Source organism: Cuculus canorus, chromosome 3 (assembly GCF_017976375.1).
Source record: "Cuculus canorus isolate bCucCan1 chromosome 3, bCucCan1.pri, whole genome shotgun sequence".
Lineage (NCBI taxonomy): Eukaryota > Metazoa > Chordata > Aves > Cuculiformes > Cuculidae > Cuculus > Cuculus canorus.
The window spans coordinates 54665600-54693128 of NC_071403.1; the positions used below are offsets into that span (position 1 = coordinate 54665600).

The 27529-nt window shown below is 39.0% G+C and overlaps 1 protein-coding gene across 1 annotated transcript in view; it reads left to right on the plus strand.

The window, feature by feature from the left end:
- IGF2R (insulin like growth factor 2 receptor) overlaps positions 1 to 27529 on the plus strand; it is a 60804-nt gene that overhangs the window by 20257 nt on the left and 13018 nt on the right. The window contains exons 10-39 of the mRNA XM_054064021.1: positions 806 to 909; positions 1335 to 1499; positions 1798 to 1938; positions 2277 to 2423; positions 3349 to 3480; positions 4334 to 4481; positions 5678 to 5855; positions 6430 to 6545; positions 6959 to 7121; positions 8444 to 8623; positions 9656 to 9757; positions 10447 to 10548; positions 11204 to 11378; positions 12685 to 12852; positions 13412 to 13555; positions 14213 to 14391; positions 14756 to 14843; positions 16622 to 16828; positions 17203 to 17333; positions 18035 to 18132; positions 18976 to 19112; positions 19718 to 19908; positions 20535 to 20661; positions 21031 to 21153; positions 21581 to 21843; positions 23482 to 23694; positions 24588 to 24737; positions 25796 to 25957; positions 26486 to 26693; positions 27075 to 27221. Coding sequence (XP_053919996.1) covers positions 806 to 909; positions 1335 to 1499; positions 1798 to 1938; positions 2277 to 2423; positions 3349 to 3480; positions 4334 to 4481; positions 5678 to 5855; positions 6430 to 6545; positions 6959 to 7121; positions 8444 to 8623; positions 9656 to 9757; positions 10447 to 10548; positions 11204 to 11378; positions 12685 to 12852; positions 13412 to 13555; positions 14213 to 14391; positions 14756 to 14843; positions 16622 to 16828; positions 17203 to 17333; positions 18035 to 18132; positions 18976 to 19112; positions 19718 to 19908; positions 20535 to 20661; positions 21031 to 21153; positions 21581 to 21843; positions 23482 to 23694; positions 24588 to 24737; positions 25796 to 25957; positions 26486 to 26693; positions 27075 to 27221 — 4589 coding nt within the window. The remainder of the gene's footprint in view (positions 1 to 805; positions 910 to 1334; positions 1500 to 1797; positions 1939 to 2276; positions 2424 to 3348; positions 3481 to 4333; positions 4482 to 5677; positions 5856 to 6429; positions 6546 to 6958; positions 7122 to 8443; positions 8624 to 9655; positions 9758 to 10446; positions 10549 to 11203; positions 11379 to 12684; positions 12853 to 13411; positions 13556 to 14212; positions 14392 to 14755; positions 14844 to 16621; positions 16829 to 17202; positions 17334 to 18034; positions 18133 to 18975; positions 19113 to 19717; positions 19909 to 20534; positions 20662 to 21030; positions 21154 to 21580; positions 21844 to 23481; positions 23695 to 24587; positions 24738 to 25795; positions 25958 to 26485; positions 26694 to 27074; positions 27222 to 27529) is intronic.

The following is a 27529-nucleotide window of genomic DNA, read 5'->3' on the forward strand; positions in this document are numbered from 1 at the left end:
GGTTTCCTACTTTGTCCTTATTTGTAAGCAATAGTTGATAAAAAAATCTAAGTATTTTTCCTCTATTTTTTACTTAAAAAAATGTTAACAATATACCGGCATAGCATCAGCAAATGAAGGAGCAGGTGAGGTTGGTAGAGGCCATTGGCTAGATGGGGAAGGAACTTTCACTGACTTTGTCAGAATTGCAGATTGTGCTCTGCTGCCCTTTGCACTCTGAGCTTTGTGTGTGAAGTGGCATCAGGACTGGATGTTTTAGAAGCTGACCTCAACAAGAAAGTATCTCTGCTCCCTTTGCAGGAACATGCATGAATCATTTCCAAGACTACTGAGGTCCAGGATTTTGTGATTTTTTTTTTTTTTGTAATTTTTATTTTTTACCAACTTCAGGACTCCCAAGTGGTATATGGGGGCAATAGTTTGCATGAAATTGCAGAGCGGAGATTATTCACCTAGGTATGATCCTCCGTTTGTAAGCACGTGACAGGCTTGTCAGAGTGATCTTCCAGGAAGCATGACTTTCTCCACCTGCAAAAATAGCCATACTGTTAACTAGAGGGAACAAATATTCTCCTACAACTAGAGTGGCTTTAGAGCATTCTTTAAACTCTATACAGATTCATGAAAAGTAACCAGAAAAATCAATGGACACAAGCTTTTGTTGCAGTAGAAATGTCAGCATGTTGAACAAGCATTTGTTTTCCCTTTGAGACAAGTGATAAACAAGTGTGGATTCTATATGTGAAGAACACTACATAATTGTGTCTGATCCCGTGTTTCTATCTAAAACTGACTTTTTACTCAGATACTCTGATGGGGATCTCACTTTAATTTATCCGAATGGGGATGCGTGTAGTTCCGGCTTTCAGAGAATGACTGTCATAAACTTTGAGTGCAATGAAACAGCAGGTGAGTTTAACAAGCTGTGATGATTCTGCTCAGGGTTTGACTTCCGTGCTTGCTAGTAGACCTTAAGTTCAAAGAAATGCATGCTTTGGGCCACAGCTAACACAAGGAATAAATATTGTTAGAGTGACCATTAACTTCTATGTCTGGCAGGATTGTTTTGTGCTATGTAGTAGCAGTGCTATTCTAAATTTACACTGATGACCAAGAATATTAAGGTATAAAAGAGCTTCATTTCTTAGCCAACAATTAAAACAAACAAGCAAACAAAAATCTTTTTGATGCATGTGACTTGTTTGTGGTTTGTTTTTTTTGGGGTGCGAGGTTTGTTTATCTTATTTGCTCATTGATAATCCTGAGGTCTCCTTGCTTTTTTCCCTTTCGCTCCATGGAAACCTAACATCTTTTTATCAATTTTCAATGTTAAGATAATGATGGTAGAGGAACTCCGGTGTTTACTGGTGAAGTGGACTGCACCTATTTTTTCACCTGGGATACAAAATATGCATGTGTTAAAGAGAAGGAAGATCTCCTTTGCAGAGTTGATGATAAGAAGAAACACTATGACTTGTCACCGCTGACCCGCAGTTCAGGTATGGCAATGAAAACTAGCTATCAGGTACTTTTTGTCCTGTGTTTATATGCGATTCCTTACCTGAACGTTAATCAGCTTTTGATTTTCTTAGTGAATTTCTGGAGCACTGGTGTTCACCTCTTTGTCTTGAAGGGAGCAAATGCCTTATGAGAGTAGTGGTATCAATGACTGCCTTGGTTGCTGTCATCTTAAATGGTCTTAAATGTGGCTCCTTTGTTGTGATAAAAGGCAGTTCGGTGGAGAGGCTAGTATGGTTAAGTCAGGTGATTTGTTCTTAACTACTGCTTGTATTTCAGAGTTAGCCCAGAACTGGGAAGCTGTGGACAGTAGCTTTTCAGAAGCAGAGAGGAAGCATTATTACATCAATGTTTGCCATAAGGTATGGAAGAGAGGAGGAGCTTCCAGCTGCCCAGATGGTGCTGCTATTTGTGCTGTAGGTGAGTCTTTTTGGGGTGTTTTTTTTTTTTTTAAGACTCTGAACACTTGGCAGTTCCTCTGCAAATTAATATGGGTGCCCTGAGTGCCTTCATCTATTTGAGAAAACAGTAGTTAGGAGCACATTTCTTGTGCTCCCAAAGACTCTGGAGGAAATGATGCAAGTAGCCTTTTCTAACCAAAGTACTTCAGGCTTTGTAGCATGGTTTTGGTGATGTAACGACAAACTCCTGATGATATGCTTTCTCGAGACTTTCTGTTTGGCTAGTTACTGTTATTGTAATAGTGTAAACTTCACTTCTTTCCAGGGAAATAAGCGATGTATTTACTGTCTTTACAGATAGAGAAAACAACAGTCAGAATCTTGGAACATTTGTATCTTCTCCTAAAAAGGTTGGAGAAAATATTCAACTTACCTATTCAAATGGAGACCGCTGTGGTGGAAACAAAAAAATCAAAACTGTCATCACTCTAATATGCAGACCAGGTGAGAATATTGACACCCTTTTCTCTGATCCACTTAAAACCTGGGGGTCATTTAATACCTCCAGACATGAATGCTAGATATTAGCATGTGCTTTTGTCTTTTATTTTCTTCTACACAAAAGCGAAGCTTTGGTTTGTTTACTAGCATGATGATGATGTAATTGCAGGTTTTCAGCTCTGTTCACTTTTTATAAAAGTACTCTTTAAAGACCCCTAAGTCTCTTGAACTAAGATTATCCCAAACATGTTGAAAGTATGTTTAAGTGTTTAGCGTTCCACAAGTACCTGGAAGTTATACAAAGCACTTTCTATTCCTAGATTGTCTTGATGGGAAAGACTGATTCTGAACTGAGATCAGATACTTTAATCTTCTCTTCCATTAATTATGTTTTGTCAGAACTGCTAGCAGTTAACAAAAAGCAGAAGCATTTGCAGAGGTTGTTAATCTCCACATAGTAGCCTATTTAACTTTCTCCCAGGTAAATGGGAAACCTGTATTCTTCAGCCTAAGGAAGCTGGATCCTCAAAGTGTACTGGCTTTTAGGATCAGGTTATGTGCTCCTTCTTAACAAAGCAGTTGTTTTGTAGTGATACACCAGGTTTGTGTATCAAAGCAAATGGTTTTTATGGATTTTTTTTTTTTTTTTTTTTGACGAGTGATAGTATTTGGGAACAGACCGAGCAGCATATCTTCTTCTGGCTAAACCTTTATTGTGGGCAGGAGGATGTAAAGAATTTGTGCAAGGAACTTATGATTCTATTTAATCTTCATTTTCAGGGAAGAGATAAGGATAACTTTAAGAGTTATCTTGGTCTACCATGATCTACCATTGGGGAGGAGTTAGTATTCCTAGGATTAAATTCCTAGTTCCTTTTGGCAGTCTGACTGTCTGTCTCTGTGTAACACATTGCTCTTGTGGTACCAGGTGATCTACAAAGTGCTCCAATCTTGATGTCTGAGAGTAAGTGTTCATATGCATTTGATTGGTATACTGCTGCTGCGTGTGTTCTGTCTAGAACTGAAGGAGATAACTGTCAAGTCTCTGATCCTCAGGCAGGTACGTACTTATGTTCAGCACATTGAAAGGTTATGAGGGATAGAACTTGCCACAACACTGAGTGGTTTTGATGCACAGGAACAAAGTGAGTTCAGCCTAAGTCTAAGCACCCATAGCAGTTTTTAAGTATATGTGTATGGAAGATCAGAACATAGTGAGTGTAGTATTTCCCTAGTGTGTGTGGAGGAAAATAAGTGTAAGATGTGTTTCACAGGATCATAGAATGGTTTGGGTTGGAAAAGACCTTAAAGATGATACAGTTCCAACACCCCTGCCACAGGTGAGGTTCCAACACCACCAGGGATGGGACATCTGTGACTTCTCTGGGCAACCTGTTCCAATACCTCACCACCCTCGCAGTAAAAAATTTCTTCCTCATATCTAATCTAAATCTACTCTCTTTGAACTCAAAACTGTTACCCCTCATCCTATCATTACATTCCCTGATAAAGAACCCCTCCCCAACTTTCCTGTAGGACCCCGTTTAGGTATTGGAAGGCCACTGTAAGATCTCTCTAGAACCTTCTCTAGGCTGAACAATCCAACTTTCTCAGCCTGTCCTCGTATGGGAGGTTCTCCAGATCCTCTGATCATCTTTGTGGCCCTCTTCTGGTCTTTCTGTAACAGATTTGTGTCCTTCCCGTGCTGAGGACTCCATTCACTGTAGCAAATCTCTTTCTGTAAGAAAATATGTTTTTAGTGTGTCCAAATTGTTTCTGGAACAATAATTAAATGGAAGGAGGCTTGTCTCGGGGGAGCTGAACTAGCTGTGTGACTACCTGTGTAGAATTGAAACCTGTGAGAGTTCTCAGGAAAAAAATTAAACTGATAAAACTTATTTTTTCCCAATTAGGTTTCTCTTTTGATTTATCACCTTTGGCCAAGAAAAATGGATACTATGTGGTTAATACTACTGAATACTTGTTTTACATAAACATCTGTGGCAGTGTGCCAGATGAGTTGTGTCACACAAAATCAGCAGCGTGCCAAGCGACACAAAGGTGAGTAACTCAAGTTCTGTTGTCAGTAATAGAAGGTCTTTTATTGCATGATATGTTGTCTGTGTGTAACAGTGAACAATTTACATATACAATAATTACTGTGCTGCCTGTAATTAGATTCAGGTAATTTGCATGTAAAACATTATTTGGTAGTGCAGTCGTTGTGCTGCAAGCTGCTTCAAGCAAAGTGTACACGTAATCTTTCTTAGAGCTGTCTTTTGAGATTGAATGAGTGTATCCATTGCTCTGCTTGGTTTCTCATAGGGTCTATAAACTGTAGATTAACTACTGCAGCTGTATTAAGCCAATCCACAAATTGGATTCGGGGTCAGCTGGATTCCAAGAGCTGTCCTAAAGAAACACTGCTGTGCTCAGGATGAGTAGTGACTACCTTATGCAGAGGTGGAGCCCAGAACTGGGATGTTGCACTGTATTTCCATTACTAAAAGTACTGCACAGGCACAGTCCCAGTGTGTACTGCTACTCTGACAGCCTCATTGCTATTATCTTATACACGCTATGTTTGAGATACTATCTGTATGCTTCAAGTTCCAGGTCACCCTGTTGCCAGAGATGTACAGTGCAAACATATGCAGGTGTACTGAGTTGGCTCTATCTGAGTTACTCTCCAGCCAAGGAGAGTCTTTACTGCAGACACTAAAAACATTCTTCAGGTGAAGGTGGTCAAGCTAGGTCTGATAGAGCCAGTGTTAAGCCAGAACTAAACTAAACTCCTGAACTAAAGCTGGTCCTGAGCTAAGGACGTATGAATGCAGTTTTCTTCCCTGAGTGAGAAGACTTGCTATTGTGCAGTGCCAGATCTTCGCTGACAACATGTATTTGCATGGAACCAGTTTGAACCCAGCATTAGGATGTCTGCAGTTCAAATTTTACTCGAAAGTATGGGAACTTGATCTTTCTGTCACTTTTCTAGAGAAAGGAGTGTTTTCTAGATAACTAGGCAAGTTACAGCTTTCTTTCCTTTCTAATGGACACCTGTTCATGTATTAAGTTTCCTTTCGGCAGTGTTCTGCTCATCCTAGTTCACTTATGTCTAGTCAGCCTTATTTAATTCTTACGTTTTATCATGATGTCTTCTATAAACTTACCTTTGTGCTTACTGCTTGTAGGACTTCTCTTAGGGCAAATTAATTTTGTGTTCTGTTTAGTCTCAAAGCCCACTTTTTTTTTTCTAGTAAGGATCAATCTTGGAGTCTTGGACTGCCCAGTTCCAAACTTTCATATTATGATGGTCTGATTCAGTTGACCTACAAAAATGGTACAGCATACAATGATGAGAAGAAAACACATCGATCTACCCTCATAACTTTCTTGTGTGACCGTCAGGCTGGAATAGGTCAGCCTGAATATCAGGTAAGAAGTTCTATTTGAAGGGAAAGATCTCCATCCCAAAATCTTGACAATAATTGCTGCTAGGCCAGTGGAAACAGATTAATGAATGGAAGTATCCAATATCTATAAATCTTGCCAAGATGAATAGTTATTTCTCTTTGTATATCTGCCTCTTGTTGCAGCCATAAAGTTTGTCTTGACCACTGAACTGTAAGCTGTTCACCTAGATTCAGGTTCTAACTTCAATCTTCTCTAGTTTCTGGGCCATGGATATAGTAGTGCTTTTTATTATCTTGTATTTCTTGCTGAAAAAACTCAAACTGGCTGTAAAGTAAGAAGTGGTAGGACTGTATCTCCTGTAACAGAGTAGACAGCAGTTATGTTGATCTAGTTGGCCCGATTCTGTTGGTTTTGGAAAGAGAATTTTGATTACATAGCAAATTACAAGATTTACAATGAAACAGACTTACACAAGTCAATCTGAGAAGGTATATCCCAAAACTAAGGGGAAATAACAACCTTAAAGTATAAAAGAGTAGCTCCGAGTCACGAAGTATGGTGTGGAAAGCCTCACTGACCCATATTCTTCTTTTAGAGAGAAGATAACTATACGTACAACTTCAGGTGGTACACTGAACATGCTTGTCCTGAAATGCCATTGGAATGTGTCGTGACTGATCCCAACACCATGGACCAGTATGACTTGTCAAGGTAGGAAAGTAACATATATAAGGTAGCTTGGCTTTTTTAGGTTAGTGTTCTGGCTGATTGCTTTGCACTAGTGAGGTTGGTTTCCTGTGTAGGTGGCACTAGAAACTTGATCTGTTGTGACAATCTTCACTGCAAGTATCTTGAAATGAGGACATTGTTTCCTCTAGTGTATTGACTTGCTTCCATAGATGCAAGTTAAGTTTTTGGAATGGTTTTGTTCAATAAAAACTCATTACTTTGTCAACTGTGTTCTGCTTCCTAGGAGTATTATTTTTAATTGTAGCAGTTAAAAATGAGGGGAAGAAGTTATTCTGAAATGCCTTATAGTTGTACTGTTTCTTGAAGCTGACAGAAAGCTAGAGAGAATCTATGAAGATGGTGTTCTTAGTGTAGAATTTTCTTTTCCTGCTCAGCTTAGCAAAATCTGAGAAGAGAGGTGAAAACTGGTATGCCATGGATAATTCAATACCAAATGACCACAAGAAGTACTACATAAATGTTTGTCGACCACTGATTGCTGTCCCAGGATGCGACCGACGAGCATCTGTCTGTCAGATGAAATATCGGCATGATCATGTGAGTAGGCTTTCTGGCCCAGTCCAGAGCTGGCTTGCCAAGTGTGTGAGATTAAGGGGTATACAAGGTGGGCACATGAATTCTGGCTTTTGTGCAAAATACAGTGGTATTCCATGTATCAGTAATGTTGGCATAATCGTCGCAGGATGGTAGACCCCTGTCCACCTCTTCAAAGACCAAACCTTTAATTTTTACAAGTGTACTAATGTCGTGCGCATGATTCTTTGCAACACAGGACAAAGAATCAACCGAGGCAGACAGATTGCATCTCTGCTCTGTAAACTACTGCAGTCTGAGACTGCCAGCATTGCTTGGGAACGGACTGCTCTCTTGGGCATTCTGTCTTGCTTCTGTCTTGTATTAAGTTGAACCATGGAAGAAATGTATTTAAAAGTTCTTTGTCAACCCTCTCTGGGCTCTTTTTGGCTCTTAGGAGTAAATGAACCAATAAGAAAAAAGAAAACGAAAACCAAAAACATGGAGGGTAGTGGTCATGGGGTCCTACTTCTCTGTTTCTCTGAAGTGTAACAATTTATCATGGGAATGTTGGTGCTAACAGGCTGGATGGATGCTTTGCTCAAGGCCTTGCCTCAATACTACTGAAGGCTGCTATAAAGATGGAGGCACTTTAGGGTTTCGTTACTTCATAGCTGAAGACATTGGAGTAAAATGTGAGTGCACTGGGTCACCCTAAATGCAGAGGGTTTAAAAAAAAAAAAGTGGAAAAAAAAAATCTGAAATCTTTGTGGACAGAGCAGATTTGGATGTGTATTCTTCTGTTTGTTGCTATTGTTAACTTAAAATGGTTTCTTAAAAATAGGAAACACCAGTTACCTTGCAGAAGCAAAGATTATTTTGAACCTTGGTAGAAGCACCTGCTGTTGTTCCATTGCTCAGTTTCTGCTAGTGTTTTGTAGGCTTTGCTGAGCACGGCAGATCCCTAAGGTCAATTCTAAGCATGCCTGAAAGCTTCCACGTACCATGTTTTAAAGAGCAGTACAAATTAAATCCTACTTAACCATGCATGAGACAGTTCTTCCTAAATTCCTAAGCTGCGTAGCTGTTAGGCTGAAGATGGCTGTTGTGAGGTGCCTGATTGTACTAAAAATGGAAACAGAACCATGCCTGCTTGTGGAGCTTGTCTGTTAAATATGTGAAACTTAAGTACAGAATGAGGGAGAAATGTAAGGGGTTCTTTACACCTTTGTTATCTTTGTAACTTTCAAGATAACGTTCTGTATTGTGGTAGATATTTTCTTTTTGTCTGTCTAGAATTCATCACTTGAGTTTAGAATTGCTGACAAGCTTGTCTTTATTTCTAGGTTTCTTACTCTGAAGTCACCTCCATTAGTAATCTCGGTGTTGCCAGCAAAGAACTAGTACTTGAAAGTCCTGGACACCTTTTTCTAACCTATGTAAATGGCTCTGTGTGTATCGATGCTGATGGAAAGAAAACTACTTATACCACCACCATCCACTTCATCTGTTCCAGGGGCACTCTTGTAAGGATAAATAATCTTTCAGTTGTTGCTTCATTGTAGTAGGTTTTCCATCGTATAATGTGAAGCTACCTGAAGATGTATAGTGTATAGAAGATTCGTGACAAGGGAGAGTTCTCGAGGACTTAAAATAGAGATGTAAAAATCAAGCTGACTTAGATGCTAGACAAGTGTCTCCTACTGTGTATTTTATCATAAGCAAGAATTAGTTAACAACTAACAGCCTCGGTGGACAGTGATATTTCAGACTAATCTAATTAGCATGAAAAATGCATGGGTACTTCAGACTGAGGAGTGGTACATGCAAACATTGCAGACCCTCTTAAGAGGGAGAATATTGTGAAGTGCGTCTTCCAGCTTAGGTTCTGCATCTTCTGTAGCTTGTTGTTTCTGGGTGAGTTCTTGAAATCTATAAAGCTTTTGCTGATACAACTCTACATGCTGAAGTTTAGACTGAAGGGATTGTTAGACTGAAGTTTGCCTAGACTTGTTTGCTCGTTTGTGAATCTGCAGGTTTTACTCCCTTAACTCACATGATCTTCAGCCCAGCAGGTATAGTGAAAATCTATGATGAGCAGTTGTAAACTGCATTCCTTTTGCTTGAAAACACTGAAATGAAGTGTATATAATTAATACTCCTGTTACCTTATTACCTCAGCTAACAGAGTTTTGTGTTGCTTGATGTTTACTTTTCTGGTAGTGAACTATGCATTTTACTCCAAAACGTTTTGAAGTTTAGACTGAGGCAAGTTCAGGTTGTGTATGTCTAGATTACGTATTGTTTTTAATCTGAGTATTTGCATGTCAGATTCAGTTCTTTGTAAAGCTAAATGATGTGCTGAGAGTTTAGCTAGACAAAATTTTCAGCCATGACTTTCAAACTAAATAAGGGAGAGGAAAGTGGCGTGGGAATTGTGTGGATTTGTAGTGAAGTCTTTGAGAAGACCCTGACAGTTTCTCATCAAGTGGAATCTCAAACATGAGAAGGTGTTGGCTGTTACTTATAATGGCTGTCTCTCTGCAATCTGTTTCCAGAGTAGCAGCCCACGGTTTATAGCTATTCAAGAATGTGTGGCCACGTTCTTATGGGAAACTGAGGCTGCTTGTCCAATCAAGGAAACAAAAGATGATTCTCAGGTGAGAAAAGGGGAGATAATTGCATACATGGTCTCAAGATACACTTTTTTTTTTTATTAGCACTCCTGGCTGCCATGTTTAAATGACTCTTGGAGAAAACTAACTACAGTGATGTCTGAGGTTGATCATGATGGAGTCTTAGAATATCTTATTGCTTTTTTCTTGAAGTGTTCCTGAAATGTGTAACTTCTGATTGTGTATTGGAGTGCTCTTTCTTCAGAACAGCCTTGCTTGCTGTGGTACTGAATGTTTCATTCCCTCATAAAGTTGCTAGTAAAACTGAGCTTATATGTAAGGGTACATATTGTCCTTGTTTGCATACAGATCATCAAATGTGTAGAAGCTATTCAGTTGCTTCCGCTTTAAAGGTCTCAACATAATCACGTTGGTGCAAAACCAACCCTCAGTTAAAATTTCCTTGCTCTTAACTAACCTGACAGATGCCATCTCTTAAATCACACTTTGATATGTTGGTATGTCATCAACAGCAATGGACAACTGTACAAAAGAATTGAATGAAGTGTTGCTAATGCCAGAGCTGTGTTCTGGTTGTCCAGATAAAGTTGCTGGTTGTTATCCCTAGCCTGTGTATGTATAAATCAATGCTTTGGCTTTTTAAGCAAGTTAGAGGTAGAACTTAAAACAAATGCAGAAGGAGAAAATAATGCTGTTGTAATTTTTCTTTTCAGTCCTGCTCTGTGCGAGATCCAAACACTGGCTTTCTGTTCAATCTGCAACCATTAGCTTCTGAAAAAGGCTATATAGCTGCTGGAATTGGGAAGAAGTTCTTGGTAAGGATTCTAGCTGTACAATCTGTTGCTTATGGATGCTGTTGTTACATTTTTCCAGACTTGCTTGGTGAGCAAGTGGAGTTTTAATTTGTTCCTCTTATGAAATTTGAGTTGACAAGAAAAATACTGTGCTTGAAGGGAGGAATAGAAGATAACTTGATTAATCTCGGGTGGTCTTAAAAGCATGAGACTTCTGGTTCTTAGTAAACATAAGTTAGCCACACTTTTCAGACTGTGTAGGTTTTCCAGTTTTAGACTGTTGCATAACACCAGTGTGTCTGCTGGTGCTGCAGAAACGGGCAGTGGAAGCCTAGAAAGTGATTTAAATCCATCCATGTCAGTGTTCTTAATGCGATCTGCATGTGTCAGAAATCTTGGGCTGTTCATGGGTATTACCACTGTGTTTTTTAGTCAAAGAATAAACTTGCTAAATCACATCCTGTTCTAGAGGGGAGAATTTGTGAGTCCTGTAAGCTTTAGGATCTTGTTCCTGCATTATAGTTGGTTGTCTTGGGGTCTAGAAATGATAGACTTTTTATGCTGTTTGAAATAGTTCCTGACAAGTGAGTTCTAATGATGTAGAAATGGCTATGTGGACCTAATTCTTCTGATATGATTAATACTGTGTACACCCACATGTTTTCAAAACTTCTAGCTAAACATTTGTGGACCCATGCCAGATTGTGGTAAAATCAATGGCAAACCAGCTGCTGGATGTGAAGCAGAAAACCTGACGTCGGTGAGGCTGGTAGAATTGGATAAAACCCTGTATCTGTCTGGTGAAGGGTTTCTAACTCTTACCTACAGAGGTCTTCTTCATGTGCAGTCAGGTGAGTTCGGATAGAGATGAATGCTGATATTTCACAAAATTTGAGAGTGGTCTTCATTTCTCCCTTTGTTCATGTATTAACTCACTAGGCTTGGTGTTATCAACCAGCTTGTTTAAGTGACTGAAAATTTTAGGAAGAAATCAAATCATGCAGAATGGTAATGTCTCAGTTTTCAATAGTACGTGTGCATTTCAGAACTCATGGAGACACACCAAATACAGTACAGGATTTTTTCCTTACTGAGTAGATGAAAAATATTGCTCCTTGCATGCAGAAATGAATAGTCAGATTGGGAAAATAAGCAAAATCAACTCTATCTCTTTTTCTAAGTGATATCACTGCTTTAAGCTTCAGTTTCATGAATAGTACTCTCTACGATTGTTTCATATCTGAAAGGTTGTTTTTTGTTAAACTTATACTCTTTCAGTATAATTTCTTGAATAAATGCTCTAATACTTCATGTATACCTACTTCATGAACTTACGTCTGTTTTGCAGATAAGGCTAAAGAAAAATGTGTCTAGTTTTTGGCGCCTTAACATATGACGCCTTAACAACAAAACGTTTCTAGGAAAAACAGGATTTTGGATTCGGAAGCCTCAGGTGTTCCTGTGTGTTCATGCTCTGTACACATTGCTAGGGTGATATCTCTTCTTTTCCGAGTCATGACCTTTTCATACCTAATGGGAAACAAGTTTTGATGTCTCATGTGTTTTGCTTTGAGAGCTTTCACAATTTTAATAATACTAGGATACACTGAAAAATGCTACTCCCCTCCGTGATTCTACCATTATTTGTGGGCTGTGGAAAGGGGGACTAAACCAAATTTAACATACACTGCTTAAATAGTATCAGTATTATTTATTCTGCAGTCATTACATTGAACTTCTTACAAACAAACAAAACCCCTGAAATTTTGCTGTATGTGATGTAATTTAGAGGCTGCTGGTACAGCTGACTTGATGTTGATTTTCTGCTTGACTAGATTTTCTGTTTCTTTGAATATATCATGCCAAAGACCTAGAAAGCACAGTTCAGTGAAGGTAACTAATGCTCTTCAAATGTGTCAAGGCTTTCTGGTCTCCCATATGGAGAGTCAGTTGTGGCTGCTAGGCAATTTAGCACAGGTATCTAGAGAGAGAAAACTAGTGTATTTACTGTTTAAAAACATAAGCAATAAGGTAGTGTTTTCCTTGAAACACTTACTACTAAGAAACTGTTAAAAATTTTTAAAGTCGAGTGTTAGCTTGAATTTAAATTCAAATATTCCTGAGTGAACCAGCAGCATATAAGTGTTTGTTTTACAGGATCATCAGACACATTCACGGTGACTTTCATTTGTAATGATTCATATCCTGGAGAACTTAAGTTTGTGCGTGAAGAGATAAACAGTGCACAGAATATCCATAATACTTTTTTTGAGTTCCACACAGCTCTGGCCTGTGCTCCTGCTCCTGTGGACTGCCAGGTTACAGGTAAGTACCTAAAAATTTGCGTGGGCTCTATCTAGCAAATGTTGGAAGGATTAACTGAATGTTAAAAGTCTGTGGAGGAGGGCTTTAAGAAGACCTGTTGTGAAGACATTTGTAAAACTTGTAGAGAAGGAGTGACAGTTAAGTTGTTTGAAGTGGGTTCAGCTTCTGAAGACAAGCAAGATGTCAAGGTGGAACAAGCAGTACACATGAGAGCTGATAATTGTTTTGAAAACCTTCAATCCTTGTCCTGACTGGGTGCTGCTTCAGCCCAGCTCTGAAGAAAATGAGTCAATTTAGTATTGGCCTCTGGAAAAATGCACCTTTGAATTATGGAGTAGTTACTGTTGGGAAGTAACTGTCAAGGGAACTGTTCTAAACTTGGGGTAGTGACATTTTTTATGGCCACGGTAACTTCTCACAATCTATATCTAATGGGATTCTGAGAATTACTTTGCATTACATGTGTTCATAAGTGAAACTTGTATCATTTCAAACAACACTGCTGCAAGTTTATAACAGGTTGTCTTTCAGCTTATTGTATATACCACATGTCTTTCAGATGCTGCTGGCAATGAGTATGACTTAAGTGACTTGAGCAAAGATGGTGAACCATGGGTTGCTATAGACACTTCAAAGGAAGCGAAGAAGCGAACTTTTTTCTTGAATGTCTGCAAGCCTTTGCCCTATGTGACCGGATGCCCTGGTAAGCCAAGTGGCAAGAATTTCTTAACTTGTAACTTCTGGTGCCAGACCTTGTATGCAGAATAACACCCCTGGTTATTTTAGTAGGGTTTCTTGAATCCTGCCCATTCAGGCACTGAACTTGTGCAGACCTGAGTGAGACATGGCAAGGTTATAATAAACACACTTACTCAAACTGAGAGCAGTTCTAATGCTCAGGACTCTCATTGATGTGTGGGAATGCATTTGTTAAGAATGCATTGAGGGAAGTACCTTTGATTTTGTTTTAGTTTTTATAAAGAAGTTAAATGTTGTTGAAGTCTCTGAACTGAGCCTGGAATGAGAAGCTTGTGCTATGTCTTACTGCACTTCTAGCTGATTAGATTTATTTAACATGTTGCTGTAGTGGTTTATCAGTCTGTGGGAGCAGATAAGTTAGAGAGTTTTAAAGATTTCAATGAATGCAGGACAGTAACTTGTTCGATTCCTCATAGGTTTTAGGCACACAATGTTTCTAACTATATTTATGAAAACACTTTGGTTGTTATCTGCTTCAGGAGTTTGAGACGGTCTGCTTTAATGCTTAAAGCTCTTTTAAATCTACTCCATTATGTTATTTTACAACTAACTCTGTGTCAAAGCTTTAAAGTAAAACCTAGGCTTTTTCTTTTCCCTGTAGGTGGTGCTGTAGGATCTTGTGTGAAATATGCTGATAAAAGCAGGAACCTGGGAGTCATTCAGATAAACCCAAAGGCAGCTACTGATGGGTCATTAAGCATTATTTACTTGAATGGTGACACGTGCAAAGATGAGCAGCGTTATTCTACACGTATAATCTTCCAGTGTGATCAAACAATGGTAACTTTCTGTGCTAGTTGCTGTTCATGAGGATTTTAGAGATTGGAAATAAAATAACAAAATAGACAGTATTTATTTCTCTTGGAATGAGGAGGCTGGTTCTAAAAAATAGTAACCTGTATGCAGGCTTTTCCCTTGTCTCTGCTTACGACTGCGTTCCTGAACCTATAGAACACAGCAGTGAACTCTGTTGTGGAATCCTGTGAGCCATCAAAAATGGCTCTTTGCTGAAAATGGGTATTGAAATTTGATAATAGAGATTTTAAACTGTGCAACTGCAATAAAAAAGGATTCTTCAGGTACATTTTGAGTCTTGTGATTGTAATTGTTAGTAAGTCTCCTTCATATGGCTTTTTTTCTGTAGGGATCGCCAGTGTTTGAGCAAGAGGATGACTGTGAGTTTGTATTTGTTTGGAGAACCTTGGCAGCATGTCCTGTTCACAAAGCAGAAGGTAAGTGTAGGTGTTTGAGCTTTAAAATATCACACAAATCTGTGCAAGTAAATACTTAGTGAAGCTATGTTTGTTTCTTGCAATGTGACCCTTTCTGTAAACAGTGCTGGCTTCTGAGCTTTAAGCCAATTAAGAGTCACATCTAACATTGAAAGTAATGTTGAAAGCATCAGGTTTCATGAGAATGCAGTTGATCCTATACCTGGTAAATCATTCTCTCTCCCCCACTGAAGACTGAAAGCTTGTTAGACACTGGGGAAAAGAGACCAGTGGGGAGGGAGAGAGTCAGGGTTTACAGTTGACTGTAGGACATGAAAAAAGGAATTGCAGGTCCTAGCTCTGTTACTCATTTGGTTCTTAGGTGGGAAAGTTGAGTGTGCAGGTCTCTTCTCTGCCCTTGCAGTCCGTGTTTTGCAACTTGTAGATAATGCCTTATAAAACATCTAGATTTCCTGTAAAGGGTCTGTCACAACAGTCCTAGACGTCATTGAAACTGCCAGTCATCTCATGTGGCCTTAGAGGAATGTTACAAGCCTACTGCACGTTAGGACCAATTAATGTGCAGGACAGTGGTGACAGGAGTTGTGGTTTTGAAGAGAGGGAAACTGGTATCTTGTCTTTAACTTGGTACCAACTTGTTGGATACTTGAGGGGAAGATAATAATCATGTGATACAATCTGATGTATTTTAAAAGCTTCATAATATTAAGCGAAGGGTCACTTTAGAACTGAGGACTTGATCAGCAGTGAAGTTACTGGTGTATCAGCTGGTTAGACTCATGCAACTAGAATTTTCCCAAACCTTTTCTGTATACATCATGGTAGACCCATAAGTTGTAGCTAACATCAATTATTTCCTATCTTGATAAATTACTTCTGAACTCATCAAATCATAGCTGTTAAAAGCTGCAATGCTGACATCTGGGACAACTTTTGCTTAGCTCTTGTGACCTCGCTGTTCTTTCCAGATAATTAAGCAACTGCTGGACTTAGCATTTCTGGTTCTGTACTTGACCTTCAGCGCAGCTGAAGGAAGAACCTGTGAGGCCACTTTGACAGAGTTCTTGAACTGCAGTGTAACTTTTGTTTTGCATCTTGCTTTAGTGGCAGTTATAAAAGAGATGTCCCTTTTGTGGCTTAGTTTCATAGTTCTAGATACTGGTGACTCCCTGAAATGAGCTGCTTAGCTGAACTAAATGGCTCTTCAGTGTCACTGCCCTAAAGTGCTGACTACTTATTTTTGTGGCATTAGAAGAGCAACGAAGCTGGAGAAGGGGCTGGAGAACAAGTCTTATGAGGAGTGGCTGAGGGAACTGGGATTCTTTAGACTTGAGAAGAGGAGGCTGAGGGCAGACCTTATTTCTCGCTATAACTACCTGAAAGGAGGTTGTAGAGAGGAGGGAGCTGGCCTCTTCTCCCAAGTGACAGGGGACAGGACAAGGGGGAATGGCCTCAAGCTCTGCCAGGGGAAGTTCAGGCTGGATGTCAGAAAAACATTTTTCACAGAAAGGGTCATCGGACACTGACAGAGGCTGCCTAGGGAGGTGGTTGAGTCACCATCCCTGGAGGTATTTAAAAGATGGGTAGATGAGGTGCTCAGGGACATGGTTTAGTGGTTGGTCAGAATGGTTGGACTCGATGACCAAGAGGTCTTTTCCAACCTAGTGATTCTATGATTCTGTAATTATTTGTGCCATTAAGCTTTTATTGTCGTACGTCTATTTGGCATGGCTCATAGATATTTAATTGTATTTTAAAATCTTAACTTTTCTTTAAAGGAGAGAATTGCCAGGTGAAAGATCCAAGATATGGTCATGTTTATAACCTGAAGCCACTTTCTAGTAAAGATATAAAAGTGAGTACAGATGAATATGACTACTACTTCAGAGTTTGTGGAGAGATAACAGAACATTGCAAACCAGAGGCTCACACTGTGTCATCGTGTCAAGTAAAGAAGACGGACAGTAGTTTCAGAAAAGTAGCAGGTATAGTGTTTGATTAAAAGGAACTTAAAGAATGGGAAGACTAACCCAGGTGTAGATGAAGCTACTGTGTGATACGGTAGGGATTCTTGTTAATCTTGTACATTTTATGAGATAAAGCACATTTACTTCACATGCAAATAGTGTCATGTGTACAGTTATCTTGATACACAGTGAGGAATGAGCTGAACCCTACTGTACTGGAGTAGTACTTATTGAATTACTAGGTCACAGATTTTAAAGGAAGATCGAGATTTTTCTATCAGTATTTTATTGTGCATGTTACTGCTGTCTATGTAATCCTGTTGCCAGAGGAATTACTGCAGTCACATGTATTTACTGCGTTAGCTGTTTACTTTTCTCAACTCTGTTTCTAGGCTTGCTTACAGAAAAACTGACCTTCAAAAATGGTTTAATAATGATTAATTACACCAGTGGAGAAAAATGTCATAAAATATATGAACGATCAACTGCCATATTATTCTATTGTGACACGACTACTTCTGAGGTTAGTTTCAAAACGTATGCTTCCTATACATACACTCTTCCAGAGTTGCTCTCTTTTGAGTGTGTGGGAGGGTGAGGTGGAGAATGTGAACTAGCTTCTTCCTTCAAGGACTGCCTGGTCATTTACAGATTAGGCAGGAGATAAAAAGGTCCTGTGAGGTAATAAAAAATGAGGAATGTTTTGCATTTCCTATTTATGGAAGGTATTTTTGCCATGTCCCAGGAAAGTCAGGGCATGTTGTTCCTTTAAGGGATGTCTGGTATTAGCAAAGCTCTTGGAGATGTTGGTAAGGGATGTTCTTTAAGAAATATCAGCCGTTTCTTTGTAAGAAATGAAAGGCAGGAGGGTGAATCTGCAGGAAAACAATTATTACATGGCCAGACCAAAATAAGCTGTTTATTTCCTTTTAGTATCTATGTATTTGTGCTTTTGTTCCTTTTTTTAAACAATGGTGCCTAGAGTTATTTTTGCTCTTCTTCCTCTTTCATGGAGGAGTCAGAAGCTCCTAATGGCTGCCCAGAAGTGGCATAAACTTAGGTTTGGGAGAAGTCATGCATTCAGCTAGTCAGAGCCATAGTGTGGATTTAAGATAATATTCTGTAAATGCAAGTTCCTGGAGCATCTTAAAGCAGACAGAGACATTTTGGTAGCTTCATTATGTCTAAATGTGAAAGTAAATATCTTGTGTTTTGTTTTTTCAGCCTGTATTTTTGAAGGAAACTCCAGATTGCACCTACATGTTTGAATGGCATACACAGTATGCTTGCCCACCTGTTAAATCTACTGAGTGCTCCTACAAGTAAGTTGTTTCCGCAAACTTACAGTGGAGCTGTTTGGCAGAAACAAATAGTCTTATTGCAACTCAATGCAATATTACCACTTCAGCTACCGTGTTTTGACTTAGTAATCAGCTAACGTGGCATTCAATGCCAGTGCAATGTGTTTTAAGTAAGTTAGCAATTTGTACTTCCTAAAACTAACTTCACTGTAGAAAAACACTTTCTTTGAGCTTCTTCTGGGGAATAAGCTTGATTTCAAAGTGAACCATTGGCTATGCAGTTATTGATGGTCCAACTTGAGTGTGTTAAGTTGTTACAAGTGTCTAGTTATTATTTAACTGTAGGTAATTAAAACAAGAATACAAGTGCTATCTGTTTGGAATTTCCACCAAACAAAGCTCCAGGAAAAAATGTCATATATTTCTGTCACAAACAAGTCTTAGCTCATCAAGATTTGATAAGAGAGGTCAAATGTGGCTAGCAGTTGGCCCAGGTATTAACATCTGGCATGATGATAGGTTTTTATCCCAAGGCAGAACAATCCATTGTAACTATACATTTGTTCTTCCCCTGCACTGGGAGTCTTCACGCTTCAATGAAAAGTCAGAATTTGTTTGTGTTGGCTGAGGGCTGTGTGCATGTGGACAGTTACTGTGGGGGGGTGGCTGGTGCAGTGATACCTCTGCTGAATTTGAGGTTTGTAGGATGCAGTCAGTCTGGTACAGATTGCTTTTCCAGCATCATGCTCTGCTTATAGACTTGCTAGGTTAAAATGTATTGTAGTAACTTAAGAATTGTAACTTAAAATTACTTGGATTTTTTTTTAAGTGCCTCTGAATTTGAATCGTTTATTCTTCTTACAGGGATGATGAAGGAAACTTCTATGACTTTTCATCTCTGACACGGCATAGAGAGAACTGGGAGGCAATTACTCTATCTGCTTCTGCACAGAAATACTATATTAACGTCTGCAAGCCCTTAGTACCATATGGTGCTGCACGTAAGAGCAAAATAAAAATATATTCTTGCTCTAGCTAGGAGAGGCAAGTGATAGGACTATTGTTCAAATTAAAAAAAAAAAAAATCACAAAGCAGTGTGTGAAGACAGAGCACCAGAGGAAAGGGTAGATCATGGGCCTCATTTCAATGCACTTGGCAGATGAGATTAACTAGCAGCTCTTGCCTTCTGTTGATAACTTTAGCACTCTAGCTCTTCCATTCTTATCCAAAGTGTGTTTACAGCTCTTAAAGATTAAGCTTTTGGTGTAAGATGTTAGCTTCAGAAGTTTCTCTATTGCATCTTCTGGCTGCCTCCACGTTTTGTGCAGCGGAAGACCAGGTAACGGACTCTATCCTCTCACTCTGTGTAGCAGTCTGCTGCCCCAGTAGCAGCTGCCACTGCATTCTGTGTGACCATGAGTGAGGTGAGGTGGTTGCTGCTACTTTTGATTTTGGAGAAACAGCCACCTCAGTGAGTATGCTTTACAGAGTGGCTTGCAGGTAGATCAGCTATAATATAACTGAAAGTAAAGTAATGGAGATTTATTCCAGGCATGTAAACCTTAACATTTGAAGTAATAACACAGCTTTTGTTCATCTGTATAGGTTCCTGTCCTTCTGATGCTGCTGCCTCCCTTATGGAGGGTGCAAAATGTACAAGTCTTGGGGAAGTGGCTGATGGTCCCCGATGGGAAAATGGCATTTCTGTTCTGAAATATATTAATGGGGAGCAGTGTCCAGATAAAATCCGCAAGAAAACAACAATATTGCGCCTCAAGTGTGATGAAAGCAAAATTGTAAGTGGGTTCCTCCTGGCAAAGTTTTTCTGTTTTCGTGAGTTGTTCATATCATTGTATCTGCATGGAGAATGGTTGGCAGTTCTTACCCTTTCCTTAATAATCTATGGCTGCATGGGAGCCAGTGTTGTAAGTAGTAGATACTGAGCAGTTTTTAGGAGATCTTTTTGTACAATCTACTAGCATAGATTTTATCTGTAATACCTTCCAATTGTGTCTCTGTCTCAAAGCACTTCCCATCTTCAAGTAGTAAATAATGCTATTGATGGTGTAGTTCTTAACTCTTGCATATCTGTGTGCTTTGCCATTAAACAAGTCTTCTATTTGACATGTCTTACCCTCACCTTTTGGATTGTCTGTTGACCAGCTAGACTGCCTCCAGCTCTCTTTCATCAATGTTATTGTTCCTAATAATGATTTCATACTCAAATATACTTGTATATTTGAAATCGCTACAGTTAAATACTCTGTTCTTTGGTTAGTTCACTGGACCACAATGGGTTGTTGAGTCCTAGGGCTGACATTTGAATTGAGCTCAACTAGAGGCTTCAGGGATAACCCTGTGGCATCAAATCTTACAGTAGCAATCTGTAGAAGTGTCACTCTCTCCACTGTTTCGTGTCTAGGAATCAAAGCCAGAACTTGTAACAGCCATCGAGGAGTGTGACTATACCTTCTTATGGTTTACTGCAGCTGCGTGTCCTCTTAAAAGCAATGTGCAAAATGATTGCCGAGTAACCAATCCTGCAACAGGTGAGGAGGAGGCCTCAGGATTTTGTATGTGGAAGAGGCTGCTGGAAGCAGCACTACTATATTTGTATTCTTGAGAGACTTCATTAGAAAAGAACCTTGTGACACATCCTTTGGATAGTGACTAATAAGTTTATTGGTGGGTAGAAGTGTCTTGTAAGGTACTGCAGTGTCCCTTGGAACATAAATAGTCTATCGTTATGAAAGTGGTTTTACCTCTAGTTATTAATATGAATTAGTAATTGCCTTTCTAAGCTAGTAGTCAATAGAGGCTGGCTGACTTTCCTACTAAATTAATTTACTAAAGCTTTTTAATACAAAGAAATGTCGTTATTTTGAAGGTCAATAAATTATTCCCTGATACTCCTACAGGCCACCTCTTTGATTTGACATCACTAAAGCGAGAGTCTGGCTATACCATCACTGATTCACACAACAGAAAAATTGACTTGAACGTTTGCGCGGAAGCTAGAAGTTCATGTGCTAATGAAGCTGGTAAGAATCTAGTACTGTGATTACTATAAGGTACCTGAAGGAAATACTTATAATCAAGTTAAAAATAAAATGTGAGGTGCAGGTTGTACTGCAGATGTTGAATGAATGAAGAGAATGATTGTATGGCTGAATTGCCTAGGAAGAGATCCTAAAAATTCTAGGAAACGAAGTGATGTATTCCTATCAGACTCCATTACTGATCTTAAGTAGGTTCACTTTCAGTCCAGTCCCTTTCGAGTGGGTATTCTTTTGGATATGAGAGGAGTGCTTCTAGTGCACCCCTTCCTTGTTGTGAAAAGGGAGAAGTAGGAGAATTAAAGTGGGACTGAAATCTTAAGTTTCCTGCTGTTTATGCTGTAAGATGCTATTTTGAAGGGCTGTTACATCAGAATTTATCTGTTTTGTTCATTTTTCTCTTTTACTTTAGCTGTCTGCATCACTGGTGGTCTAAAACCCATTAATGCTGGAAAACTGAGTAAGACTTTAACATATGAAGATCAAGTGTTAAAGCTTGTCTATGAAGATGGAGATGCTTGCCCTGCAGACCCTGCACTGAAGCATAAAAGCTATTTTAGCTTTGTATGCAAGTCTGATGTTGGAGATGACAGCCAGCCTGTTTTTCTGTCTTTTGATGAGCAGACATGCACTAGTTACTTCTCTTGGCATACTTCCTTGGCTTGTGAGGAAGAGGTATGAATTGCTTCTAAGGAAAACACTTGTGGGTCTAAATTTCTGGAGAATTTAGGTATAGCGGCAGTGTATTTTTTAAATTACTTGAAGGAAAGTACAGAGCCTAAGTTCGTATAGAAGTTCTCCAATACTTTTCTTACTGACTTTTTCAGCAGTAGTGAACAATACTTGGCAAACTTCCGGTCTGCATGGTGAGCCAAGTTAAGATTTCTAATACTTCAGAACAACCTCTTTGTAGAACTTAGCTGGTTTTCTGTACAACTGAAATGGAAACCATAGAGGTCTTTCTGGAAATTGATGGTTAAGATCATCCAATACAGCAGTCCAACAGAGCTTTGGTTGAGTTGGGGGTGGACGATAGCATCTTTGTGCATGGGGATAGTCTATTTCCAAGCAAGTGACTGGAGGCCAAGAAACAGACAAGTGTATAATCGGTTTGCTCAGTGCAAAAACTGATCAACCTTGATTGCATGAACTTTGGATCTGCTGTGTTGCACATGCATAATTTGATTTGGTTGACTCTAGATGGTGTACTGCACAGTACTTTGAGCTAGTCTTTAGGTAATTATGGCTAGTTAAATTGTTACCACTAGTGGATCCGCAGAGTAAAAGACAGCAATAGGAGTAGAAAGCTGAATGAGTTATAGAGAGAGTTCAGATCTCTTCTTAACACCTGAACATTACATTCTGTCTGTCTGCCTAATCATTCATTTCTCTGCCTTGGTTACTTGTGATGTGACCGTTATTCTCTGTGACAAGTTGTTTTTCCTCCTCATTGCTGTCTCAATACTACCATAGCTCTTGCTTCCATTTAAGAAAAATATTTTCCAGTTTTCCTTTCCCCAACAGGAATTATCAAATGTCCCCTCCTTCCGTAAGAATTCTGCTACATATGGCTTTGGTTTCCTCTTCAGTAGTATGTGCCATGCTGCAACGCAAATCAACACTTCTTAACCATCATGTTTTCTAGCCTGTTAACTCTGATTGTTTGTCCATTTCTGATCAGTTTACACAGTGTATCCACAGTTACTGTAGCTATTTTGGTTTGGTGGTAGCTAGGTAGCAATGATGATCATTTGTCCTGAAATGAAATGGTAATTTTGTTAGTTGCTTGTTGTCTAATATCTAAAGAAGAGTACAATTCCCAAATTCCAGGTGGGTTGTCAGTAAACTTACGTTTAAGAATGTGTGAAATAGATTCTGAGGAAACAGTGCTCAAGCTGTCTATTTGCTATACAATAACTTCACGTTGTTGCTACAAAGCTTGTTTATTAGAGGTAGTCCAACAACGTGTGGGAGACAGGGATAGGAAAGAACTGTAGGATCTACTGATCTCATGAAGACATAATGACTTACTTGTGCTGTAATCTCCATGTGTGAGCTTTGTCTTGGTATTATTCTGATGCAGACTCCATTCTGTAAGAATGTTTAAATGATTGAGGTTTTTCATATTCTGCTTGTAGACGCTTAGTATCTGCAGACAAAATTATATATATAGTAATAAATGAAGCTTTACTTAAAACAAATTTGAAACTTTTAAATGCAGCCACACTTCTGGCCCTGTGAAGGACAAGGTGTTTGTCAATAAATCAGAGCAAATGGTAAAAGACTAAAGCAATAAAACCTGCTTTCTTGTAGGTGAAGTGCTCAGTATTGAATGGCAGTTCCCTTATTGACCTGTCTCCTCTGATCCATCGCACTGGATATTATGAGGCATTTGTGGATGAAGATATAACAGAAGTTTCTCCAGACTTCTACATCAACATTTGTGAGCCTCTCAATCCTATCAAAGATGTTAATTGCCCACCTGGAGCTGCTGTTTGCATGGTTCCTTTTAATGAATCGCCAGTAGTAAGTACTATGCCTGGAGTCATTGTAATGTGCGTTTCCCTGCTAGTTGAAAACAGTACCCCTGCTTAGAGACCCAGTTTAAACTGGCACCTTGACAGTGGGTTGAAGAAAAGGAATACAAAATGAAAATCTAATCTGCAAAATTCCCTTTTGTTGCTTTTCCCTATGAAGTATTTTCCTGTCACGAAACCTGGTGATTTTTTTTCTTGGGTGTCAGAAGATTCCATACTGTGACAAATATGAAAAATTACTACAGAGTTTTTTTGTGTAGTGCTGTGTGCCAAGTATAGAGCCTGGGAAGCAGAATGCCTCTTCATCTGCCATTCTGTTGCACAGAGATGGCATGCTTCATCCTGTGATAGCCTGTTGCAATATGAAGCATGCTACCAAATATATTTAGTACTTTCATGTAAGAAATTGATAACTGCATGAATAGCAAGCGTGTGACAGAATATTGGTGAACTTGTTTGTGTTACGACCTGAGAGACAGAGGTTCTTAACCTTTTGAGGTCTTGTTTGTGAGCTATGTCAAATGCACATAAAAAGTTGAGATTGTTTTCCATTAAATTCCCCTTGATCTAGGGACCTTACTCCGTGGTTAACACTACACTGTTTTTATGTGCTATGTTGTTGTTTTGGCACAGTGATTTAAAGAAGAATCTACCTGTCTTTGTTCAACCTTAATCAAAGAGTGTGTTGAGCTGCCCAAATTGTGTTTTGTTAGGATTGAAATATAATGGATGTTCTTTGCGTATAGAATGCAGTTTTCAAAAGTGCAGTAGTTGTGCTCCCGTGTAATCTGACTAGATGAATCTGAATTGATCTGAATCTCTGGGCTGATATGAAATCTAGGTGTCCCATATGTCTCTTAATCCATATTTTTGCTTGTGTAGGATATTGGTCGTGTTACTGAACCTCCCAAGTTAAATGATGCAGTAAATGAAGTTTACATCACTTACAACAGCACTACTCCTTGTCAGATAAACAACAAATTGAATTATACCTCTCTTATTGTATTTCACTGCAGCCAAGGAACTAGTCTGGTAAGACATCTGTTAAACTTATGTTGATGTTGGAGCACTATGGGAAGTGCATAGTAACCAGCATTAACTTTGTTTAAAATTGAATCAAGGATTTTTCTAGCATGTAAGGATGGATTTGTTTCAACAAGAAATATACTTAGTGTTTGTATTCTTAACTAGGCAAAATTTCATAGGGTGCATGAACTTTAGGCTTGGAAGCAGCACATTCTGATGGTTTCAAGGGTCAAATTCCACTGAAGTAATGTAGCGATAACTTATTGCTGGCATTAAACTTAATGCTGTATTGCACCTTGTCTAGGTTCAGAAGTTTGTACTTATACTACAAGCTAAACCAAGAACCAGTGAAACTGCTTGTAAACTTATTAGTGTGAATTGCTTCCCCTGTCTTTTAACTCTTTCCATGATCATACACAGCTTTAAAAATTTGCCTTTAGATACTTATGTTTTTTTGTGTTGACACCTAGACACTCAGTTGGGGTTGCATGGTACTATGAATCTTACACTTGAATTTTTCAAACATTTTATCCGACTACAGAAGCATTTAGATAGGATGCTCAACAAGCTAGAGCTTGTTGAAGAGACTCAGTGGAACCATTTCCCATCAGCATGGGGTATGAACTAAAATTCTAGGCAGCTCTGAATATTAAGAGGCCGTACTGATAATTTTATTTAAAATATAACAAAGGAAACATCATTCTTTCTAAACCTTAACTTGGTGATCTTGATTCATATTCTCTACTACGGAAAAACACAGTTCTCTCACACTTCTATTCCTGCTTGCAACAAAGCTGAATATCAAAATATCGACCTTTAATTAATAAGAAACCTTGTGTCCTTGAGTTACTGCTTTCAGAGTTCTCTGAAGCTGGGTAGAATGCACTTCACCTGTAGCTTTTGTGATGCTGGTCATAATATGAAGGCATGGTATTTGTCCTTTGGTCGGTCAAGTCTAGCCTCAGTAATATCTGAGGTTAAGTTTTGCAGGGGGGTAAAAGTAGGAAGAACAACAAAATCCAAAAATTAAACCTACTGTATCTTGCTGTGTTCTTTGGTAACAGGGCAAACCAAAGATGATAAGGAAACTTGACTGCAGTTTCGTGTTTGAGTGGGAAACTCCGGTTGTGTGTCCTGATAAAGTGAAAACTTTGGGCTGCTCTGTGACTGATGAACAGCTACACTATACTTTTAATCTGACCGGCCTTTCTGGAAGATCATTTGAGGTAATGCCTTTTGGTAGTGTGGGTTGTTGTTGTTATTATTGTTGTTATTACTGTTTAAATTGCCCATTGCACATTTTTAAAGCCGAAGCAGAGGCTTCTTTAAGTATCCTGGGGTTTGAGAGGAGGCTGACATATGTGCTGCAGCTTTGGTCAGTGTTGGTATTTGTTTGGCCTCTGACAGAAGGAATAATATTAGAGGGAAAAACATTAATTTTTTAAAATTTTTTTGAGAGGGAAATTCATGGATATATTGATGTGGAAAGGAAGGGGTTATCTTCACCTATGACAGAATCCTGAACACGAAAACAAATCTAGTGAACAGGTTATCTTTGGTCCTGTGGGTGTCCTTAATCTGCCATTGTACCATATTAAGCAAGACAAGACTTGCAAAATTAGTTATTTTATTTTCCTCCTGCATTATGCAAGTACTGCATAAGACTTGATTTATAAAGCACTCCACTGGTTCTTAAGTATTTACTATAAGCTGTGAGGCAGCCTTGTTTTTGATGCTTCTGAATGTCCGCACAGGTATTTTCTGGATCCAACACTTACCACGTTGGTGTATGCAGTGAGGCAGTAGACTTGCCCCAGGGAAAGTGTAAAGACGGGGCCGTATGTCTGACGTCAGAAAGTGGTGTGTCATCTTTTGGAGATCTAAAGGAAATGAAAATGGACTATAGCCACCAGGATGAATCAGTCATCTTGCAATATACAGGAGGTGATTTGTGCCCTCCAGGTGAGATTGAAGCAGACACATTCTTTATGTAAACTTGTCGGCTCTTTTGTTACCCTTATGAGTTTTTGTTGTGATAGGAGGGAAGAAACATGGATGTTGAATAAGTTAAATAGAAACATGTTTCTTTAAATCACATGCACCGTACTAATTGGCAACATGAACTTGTATCTCCTAGAAGAGAGTGCAACTATTCTGATGATCATATCTAATTGTACTACAAAAACTACATCCTAGTTTTCTAAATGAGTTTAGACTCAAATGTTTCAGTATTTGTTGTCTGCCTCAGCTTACATATTTCCTTGAGTAGTATTGAATTACAGATTTTGGATACGCCTGCTATTTGACTATATGTTATTAAGAGGATATACCTTTCTTTCTCAGTGACTGAAAAGGGAGAGCTTTGCATATTCCCCTTCAAGTATAAAGGGAAGACCTATGAGAAATGTATTACAGAAGAAAAGAATAGGCCGTGGTGTGCTACAACTGAAAACTACCAGGGAGATGGAAAGTGGGGATTTTGTAGTAATGGTAAGAACTTCCTATACTTCATATGCAAGGGTCTGAGCTAACACAGGAAGTTAGCCATTGTTGGGTGGAGCAAAGACCTCTGGTGCAGTACAGTGGAAGTAAAAGGATATAACTGGGCAAGGCGAGGAATCAATGGAATGAACCTGACTTTACTCAAGTGAGTGGGCAAAATACTTCTGAAATAAAAAGTCATGCCTTTAGAAGAGGAGTGTTCAAATGATAAGTGATACTGTGCTTTGATGGGTATCAGTAATTTTGGAAAGAACATTACTTTGTAAAGAGCATGGAAGTTGACCTAGGGAATAAAA